Genomic DNA, 9,008 nt, shown 5'->3' with positions numbered 1-9,008 from the left:
GGGAGAACTGGGAGAGTCCCCCCAGCGACCACACGCACAGCCCCTGGGGCCAGCAGCGACAAACTCATGGGCCCCACTGGCACCCGCCATACCAGAGCAGGTCCAGGAAAGGGCACAGAGGTCCGGGCCCCAAGAGCGCACCCCCTCCAGGCCAAAGCCCGACAGGGCCAGAGGTCCCGAGCCCCAGCAGGCAGTCACCAGGCCAGGCCGGCACACACCCCAGCGCCCAGCCCCAGACCCCGGGAACCCCCAACACGCCGGCGGCCAGCCGCACACCCCACCGGGGGGCCAAGTAGCAGCGGGCCCCCAGATAAACCAGCAGTAGGGGCAGCCCAGACCGCAGCCTGACAAATACCCAAACATACACAATCGCACCATCCCACCCTCATCCTCACCCCCACACAGTCAAAGACATACAAGGACGCCACATTCCACTCATACCCCCGACACACACTCTATACCCCCCAGGTCCAGGACATGTACCCACCCCCTATTGGAGGCCGCACACACCCGAACCCAGGAGGTAGACCCAATCATTCTGAGGTGGAGAGGAGCAGATGGCCAAGGCCTGGCCCGGGCCGCACCAGGATGCTCGGCCAGCACCCCGTCGCAGAGAAGCCATACCCATGACCACCCCACCACACCGCCAACGACCAAGTGCACCCCCCCAGCCGTCCACCCCCCGGAACCCGGCCAGGGGACCACCCACAGGAACCAAGAGCCACACCTCAGGAGACCAAGCAGCACCAGGGAGGATGGAGAGCCAGCCCCGCCCCCGGCGACCGTCCAAGCCCCAAGCCCACCCACAGCCCAGGACCGCACTCGGCGGCCCGCCCCTCTTCAGGACCCCCTCCCCAAATGGCAGTTGGGGAACAGGATGGGAGTAAAGACCCTGACACCCACACCCCCACCCCCAGATGTACTGTTGGTGCGTGCTGTTCTATAGAGTAATTAAAAAAGGGAAAGAAGAAGAGGCAGAGGCCGGCGTGGTGCCAGTTTCCCCTCCACCACTACTCTAACCCAAAACTCTAAGTGTCTACATGCAAACCTTGGGGGGTGGGCACAGGCACAGGAGGCGAGAGTGGTGCCATCCGGCCACATATAGCCATGAGTGCCCACCATAAGTTCCTATATGTGAATTTCATGAAAATGTTATGAGTGAATGTCTAAGATGTACAATAAAATTTGGGGTCCAGGTGGTTATGGCAAATAGAAATGTAATATTGTTGCTCTTATAACACAACTGTACCCCCCAAAAAACTCTACACGGGTGAAGTTGAAAGTGAAGAGGATGGAGGTGTGCGGTGAGGGATGGGGAGAATAAGCTGAAGGAGCAAAATGCTCAACCATAACTTTAAAGGGACATACCGGTCAAAACTGAAGTGATGTTCTGTTAAATAGTTAGCAATATTATCTTATCAGCCACATCAGGGCAGAAGCCTTCTTTTAGGCTAGGCTAACTAAAATTCTAAAATTTAACAAAATCCTTTATCTCAAAAAATGTCCAAGCAACGTTACGAAAATGAAAATAAAAATTCCTTTTCTAAATCCTTTTCATATTATTTCCAGCATACACGGCTAGCACGGTCAAAAAACTGTATCAATCCGTGCTTCTGGCTCTTTCTCAGTCTCTTTTTTCTTAACTATAACCTGGCTAAACAGGAAGTAATACTTTCAAAATAAAATCTGAATTTCACAATAATGTCAACATAAGCTCTTGTTAACCTAACTTACTGCTAATAGCAAAATTTAAAGACAAAAAATATTAATACAAATATTACTGGTAAATCCTTATTTATGGCTCTAACTGTTTGGATTTTTTTTTCCATCATCCTCACATTTCAAAAAAATGTTGAAATTCCTATGGTGGCAAGAATGGCCACATTAATGACATCAAAAAGCAAAGAAAAAACACTCTTAACTCAGCTGCATTTTCCTTTTATAGTGTTTATAGATTATTTTTAGTTATTAACCATTTCAGCACACAATCAAAGTGTCATCGAGACAATATTGAGATATAGTGAGACAGAGACACAGAAAAGCACAATAAAATGTCTCCACATTTGTTTTTGGGTTTTAGGGCACAATGTGATATCTAACATGCTTTATAAAAGGTCGATACATCACTGTTTCAGTAAAGCTCCTGTTCACAAAATTACACAAAAGACAGGTTATTTGTTTTTAATGTCCACTTTAGAAAATGATTTTTTTAATATCAGTTTTTCCCACTATGAAAAAACAGTTTTAAACTACTAATAAAAAAGTCACTCAGTGATTTAAAAAAAATGATGGTGCAATAAGCTAAACTTTCTAAAAATGAAAGAAGAGGAAAAAAAGAATGAAGTATTTGTACCTTCAGAGGATCCTTCTGAGATCTCTAACAAGTACGTAAGAGCCTCTGAGCCCCCGTTGTCCTGGGGGGGATCTGCAGGGAAATTAATAAATTAGATTAGACTTTATTACAACACTGAATATCAAAGATTAGAACAAAGGTCTTCATTACTTTAGCAACTGATTACAAAAAAGAAATAGACTACATAGCAAATGCACATGTTCCTTTTATGGCATTTTCTGTTCTGCTAAAACTTGTGGGGAAACTGTCCTTCAGTCCAAAACAGTCAGTGCCAAAATTTTAGCAAGAATTCTTTCTTTCTTCAGTATTATTTAGTACTGCTGATTTCACATATAACCATAGTTTTGTGTGCGTTTTTACTCTTTTTATACAACCGAATGAGATGAGTGTGAGTTTGGTTATTTAGAGCGTTTACCCCATGTGACCGTGAAGCCGTAGGGCGTCACCCCGCTGACGCAGGGTGTAGATGGAGGACCGGGTTTGTCTGGGTTGGTGGTGCACACCAAGACTTCACTGGGACTGCTCTTTCCTTCCATGTTTGATGCTATGAGCTGCAGGGAGGGCGACAAACAGGACAGGGGGTTAAAACAGGGACAGGAGTGTAGAACCGCAGAGAGGAAGGAGGAGGAAGATGATCTTAAGAGGGAAGGTAAAAAGTGGTAACAACATAGAAAAAAAAGATGTAAAAAATGGTTCTGTTTCCAATGTCTGAAAATTGGGAAAAAAAGAAACAAATATCACAATGTGACATGATTTAATTGGCTGGATGCTGTTCAGCCTAATCCAGAATCAATACTCATCCCTGAAACTGAAACTGAAACTAGACATCAAAACAGACCAATAAGAAATTAGGGCTTTGAAAAGATAAAATTTAAAGTTCTGAACCTGAAACAATTTATTTTTTGACACTTTAAAAAAATAAATAGAAAAAATAAAACTGAATATGGGTTACTGAAAATTGAACGAGTTTAATTCAAAGCCAAAAAAAAAAACAAAAACAAATACAGTACAATCACTGCATGAAGCTTATAAGCTTTAATTTCTGTCTTTTAGAATTTAAAACCTGTTGAGACTGATTTCCCTTCATAAACCATCTGTCCTGAATAATAAGACTGATCAAACTGCTTCCTGTTACCTGTGCTTTAACTCGCCAATGAACAATCAGTTTCCTTTGTTGCACGTTCCGTGGGATGAAAACACAAAGAGAACACACCTGGTGTATCTGTGTCTTCACGCATCCTGACCTTTACCTTAGCACGTCCATGAAAGCACATGACGTGTTTTAAAAAACGTCCAAACTCACTTCCAGGGATGGACTGTTGGGACATTATGGTTCAGAACGTCCTCACGTCATGAACAAGTTTAATTAAAGCTTTTAGTGAAACACTGTGATTTCTATGTGAATTGTCCTGGTTTGTTAAACTGTGGTCTAATTTCGGCTGGTATTCTTTACTTGGAGTCTTGTTAGCACTAAAAACACATGGTAGGATCAGTGGATTCAGAAACATTATTTTAATCTAAAAACTGGTCAATTAAATAGGAAAACTGGAGATTTGTAGATCATCTTATGTAGAGAAAATGACAAAGTTAGAGCCATAATGTTGCCAAGATGTCTGACTCAGAGTACGTTTTGAATGACTATCAGCTACTACCACATGACTGTTATAGTCATTATGCGTTTCCTAAAATTAGTTGTTTGCGGCGGTCGGCTCGAACTGACATTCAACTCAGAAATTTACATTTCTGTTTCTTTTAAATTTGGTGAGCGGTTTATTAGATATTTTGCTAACAGAAAGACAGGGTTGACACAAGATGTTTATAAATGTTACATCTTTATAGATGTAAAGATGTGCATTGTGCAGCACCTGGATGTGTTGTAAAGTGGCCCCAGCTTTAGCTGAGCTTGCTCTTTTCTTGTCTGAATTATAGTTATTTTTGTATTTTCTGTGATCAGTTAGCTGTGGTGGCCATTTTTAATAAGGTTGACTTCAAACGGTAATCAGAGGGATATCCAAAATTATTTCCTGAATCTCTTTAGTGGTTTGTGGGGTTTATTTGCTAGCAGACATTTTTAATTGACTCCAATAGTTTTGGGCTGAATTTGATTGAGTGCTCAGTAAACAGGTAGCCCTCAGAATATATCGTAGTCTTCAGTCTCAGCTACTACCACACCAAATTTTACGACTGACAGAGGTACAGCCATTTTTATTTTTGTGCGTTTAAGGTCCGTTAGCTGTGGCAACCTTCTTAATGTCATGCATTGACCCATTTCTTACTAGAACATGTTGCTTTCAGAAACAACTTATTTTTTGAGAATCATGGTTATTTAAAAATAATTTATAATAATCTATTATTATTCATAATAAAATAGTATTTATTTATTTATTTAGTCATTTTATCGAGTGTTTCTTTTTTGTCTTTTTGTAATGTATTACTTTGAAGTGTTGACGTTGGTTGTCTTTGTTGTAAAGCCAGGTTCCCACCAAACGTGTTTGGAGCAGCCAAAATGCTCCTGCCACATGCGTTTGGCTGCTTGTCAACAGCTGTCCGTTCACACCGAACGCATCTGAAGACGCGCAATGGGAGGAGCGTCTTTGTTCTTTTTCCGGTCGGTTGACGTTTAACATAAAGATAAAATAAATGAAATAGCTTTTTATTTACTAAAGAGCAAGTGAACGTTGCACTTAGAGCAGATAGTTAATTCACCAGATATTAGAGGCGCTCTGTCGGACTTTTTTTTTTCCAGACCGGGACCAGACGGTCTTTAATGACGGGTGAAATAAAGATAAAATAAATAAAATAGCTTTGCTTTATTTACTAAAGAGCAAGCCAACGTTGCGCTCAGAGCAGGTAATTAATTCACCAGATAATTTAGAGGCGCTCTCACTGACTTTTTTTTTTTTCAGACCGGGACCAGACTAGAGGCTGTAGAGGGAGGAGGATCTTGGTTTTTTTCCGGTCTGTCTTTAATGATGGGTGAAATAAAGATAAAATAAATACAATGGCTTTGTTTTATTTACTAAAGTTTCGCCACTCCAGGAACTGCGAGCTGAGGGACTTTTTTTTGTCCCGAGCTCAGCGAGCTGCTGCTGTCTCATCACATCGGCGCTGATCTCTCCAGCTAGAACTCCAACTGCAGACTGTCGATTACAGCTAAAAAGGCTCATCCTGTCAGTCTGTGTCGGGTTCATGAAACCGTCACGTGAAAAAAATATTCTCTCCCGATTGGTTGCTGCTGCGCGGCGAGCAGCCAAAGTTCAATCTGTTGAACTTCAGCAGCCGCTGCTTTGCAGCTGCCGCATGTTGCGCGCTGCTCTCAACTGGCAAAACGCGCCGCTACGTGCTACGCTGCTCCTAGATGCGCGTCCACCATAGACTTTGCATGTAAACTGGCTGCTTTGGCTGCTCCAAACGCGTTTGGTGTGTATCCGGGTTAAGGCTGAACAACATGGCTAATATTTATATCACAATATAACTCCTAATTTCAGTCAATCCGATATAACAAAAATATCTCAAATTTACTGTCTGACTGGTCATAATTTAATTGTTGATTTCTTGCTGAAATATATGTTTCAGATAGCAATTTACTGCAGATACCTTAAATTAGAGCCTTCGTGCAACTTAATGTTAAATCTGGCATATTACTACACTTAAAAACAGATGTGTTGGATTTACTTAACCAAGTCATGTCAAAACACTTTACTAAAATTTGTCCACTGGTTTATGAGATATTTTGGTAGGAGACACAAGCAAAATAACAAATGGCTTTCGACAGTGAGAAAGAGTCCGAAAAATGTTAGGTACTCAACAGAGTACCTTAAATCTAACAATACATATGTATTCACTTACCCTGAATTTATACTGTGTACTTCTCTTCAGGCCTTGTACAGTACAGGTCAAGTTTTCTCCAGTGTACTTTGGATGAAAGTCTGTTCCCTGTAGGAGATACACCACAAATTACCTGTATGTCATGGGTTCTCTTCTTTCTTTTCAGTGTGCATCATTGTATATACAGGTGAGTCAAAAGACTCAAAACACTCTTTCATTTCAGAAAGTAAAGGGAACTAACATATCTGAATACTCCAACAAGTAATGGTTTATGACCAGAACATGGCCGTCATCTTGAAAGCTGCCATATTGGATCAAAGTCTAATTTTCCAATGGATCACAGGCAACATTCTCAGTTATTGGTGCAACTTAAAGTGTTGATAACTTCTGAACCAACCTATGGATGGATGGATGGATGGATGGATGGATGGATGGATGCACTGCAAAAACTGTCCATCTTGCCAAGTTTTAAAACCTTATATCCAGCCAAAATGTCTTTTTGATCTTGTTTTGAGACTGATTTACTAAACAAGAACTGATTGTTTAAGAATAATAATCTTGTTTTCAGAATGTGTAAGATTATTTGTCTTGTTAGTCTGAAAATTTGACTCAAATTAAGTCAAAAAAATTCTGCCAATGGAGTAAGAAAATTTTACTTGGTAAGATTCTTAAAATACTTGATTTGACTCAATTTTTTCTTATCTTACCAAGTACAATTTTCTTACTCCATTGGCAGAAATGTTTAACTTAATTTGAGTCAAATTTTCAGACTAACAAGACAAATAATCTTACACATTCTGAAAACAAGATTATTATTCTTACACAATCAGTTCTTGTTTAGTAAATCAGTCTCAAAACAAGATCAAAAAGACTTTTTGGCTGATATAAGATTTTAAAACTTGGTTAGGTGGACAGTTTTTGCAGTGCATCCATCCATCCATGAAATGACTTGCTGCTACCATCCATGGATGGATGGATGGATGGATGGATGGATGGATGGATGGTAGCAGCAAGTCATTTCTGAGACAACGCTGGTCTTCTTTGAAACGTTAAATGACCTTCCTGCTGAAAAAACTTGCTCTTGATCCAATATGGCGGCTATCAAAATGGTGACCATGTTCTGAACATGATAGACCCCCCTCTCCCATTATCTGTTGGGGTACTAAAATATTTCATTTTCCCTTTCTGAAATAAAAGTGCATCCTGGGCCTTCTGGCTCTCTCTGTAAACAGCATAAATACTTTTTATGGTGATTCTGTTTGTGTGTTTGTGTCAGGGGGAACAAAGGGGTTTGTTGGAATGTCTGGTGCACAGCTGAATATATACAGAAGATGTAAATTATTTCTTTCAGGGTTTTTGAAATGCATGGCATTTTGAATTGGATATTTTTTTCCCACCTCGGGGCTTTCAGTAAACAACAGTCAGAGACAACGACAGAATAAAGTCTTTATATAAAAACACACAAACAAAGCAACAACTGAATCCAAACAGCTGAAAACCAAACCAAGTTTTCTGTTTATTCTCAGATGGACATTTTGTTTTGTTGTGAAGCAATAGACGACAAACACTGTGTGTTTGTCCCCACTCACGCTGTTGTCCTCCTGGATCTCGAGCGTGTATTTGAGCTGCTCCTCGCTGGGACTGCCCTCGGGACGCACCCACTCCAGGGTCACCCAGGACACCCCGGCCCTGACGAGCCGCGGCGCCAGCGGCAGAGCAGGCAGGGTGCCCATGGTGTAAAACACCACCTCTTGACTGAAGCCGCTGCAAAAAATAAATAAATTAATTAAACCACACACATCTCCATTTCAGTCACACTTTAGATTTATTTTTTATTTAAAGCATAGAAGCTTAATGGGTGACCTGGGCGAGCGGAGATGTGTGACATGTTGTGAATTACAAATGTAGAGAGAGGAGAGGAGAGGAAAGCGCCATATGGACTCAGAGGATCAGAAGGTTACAGGTGAGGAGGTTTGAAGCACCTCAGTGGAGGGAAATTTCTAAGATGCAAATGGAAATTTAAACGTGTTTTGTTTGCAGATGACCACATTTTCTTTGTCAGGGAAAAAAATTAGATCTTATGCTGGAAATGATGGAAACTGAGTTTGTAAAAATACAGACTTGGTTTGGGCTTAATAAATTATCACTAAATTTGGAGAAAACAAATTATATGATATTTAGTAATAGGAAAATTATAGTTGATGCATCATTTAAAGTGGATTGTAATGCAATTTGTAGAGTGAGTGAAGTGAAATTTTTGGGTGTAATTATTGATGAAAACCTGACCTGAAAATCTCATCTTTATCTGAAAACAAAAATAGCAAAATCTATAGCTGTACTATATAAGGCAAGAGAATTGTTTAATGAAAAAGCACTGCTTATATATAATGCTATAATTGTTCCTCATTTGACTCATTGTGTTGAGGTTTGGGGGAAGGCATGTAGAACGGCTACAAGTTCTATTTTTATTTTACAGAAAAGAGCCATAAGAATCATCACAAGAAAACATTACACTCATCCATCTAACACATTATTTCATCAATTAAAGATACTAAAATTTTATGAACTGGTTGACTATGGAATTTTGCAGGTTATGTGGGCTCATACAAATGCTTTACCTCGAAATATTCAATCACTTTTTATCAAGAGAGTCAGTAATTATAAATTAAAAGGACTAGAGATGTTTGTGAAGCCAATAATTCGATTAAACTTAAAGGAACGATGTGCGTCTGTTCAAGGAGTAAAACTGTGCACTGCAAAAAATGTCCACCTAACCAAGTTTTAAAACCTTATATCAGCCAAAAAGTCTTTTTGATCTTGTTTTGAG

General features: G+C 40.2%; 1 protein-coding gene across 1 annotated transcript in view; it reads right to left on the bottom strand.

Annotated features, from left to right (window-relative positions):
- Nucleotides 1–9,008, bottom strand: part of fndc3ba (fibronectin type III domain containing 3Ba) — a gene marked incomplete in the record, with an annotated part of 135,262 nt that overhangs the window by 38,936 nt on the left and 87,318 nt on the right. The window contains 4 exon segments of the mRNA XM_014019819.1: nucleotides 2,354–2,425; nucleotides 2,769–2,904; nucleotides 6,203–6,289; nucleotides 7,771–7,945. Of these exon segments, the coding sequence (XP_013875273.1) occupies nucleotides 2,354–2,425; nucleotides 2,769–2,904; nucleotides 6,203–6,289; nucleotides 7,771–7,945 (470 nt within the window).

This window comes from Austrofundulus limnaeus, unplaced genomic scaffold (assembly GCF_001266775.1).
Source record: "Austrofundulus limnaeus strain Quisiro unplaced genomic scaffold, Austrofundulus_limnaeus-1.0 Scaffold232, whole genome shotgun sequence".
Lineage (NCBI taxonomy): Eukaryota > Metazoa > Chordata > Actinopteri > Cyprinodontiformes > Rivulidae > Austrofundulus > Austrofundulus limnaeus.
Note: the sequence above shows the minus strand (reverse complement) of the source record. Positions and strands in the feature narration are given on the sequence as shown.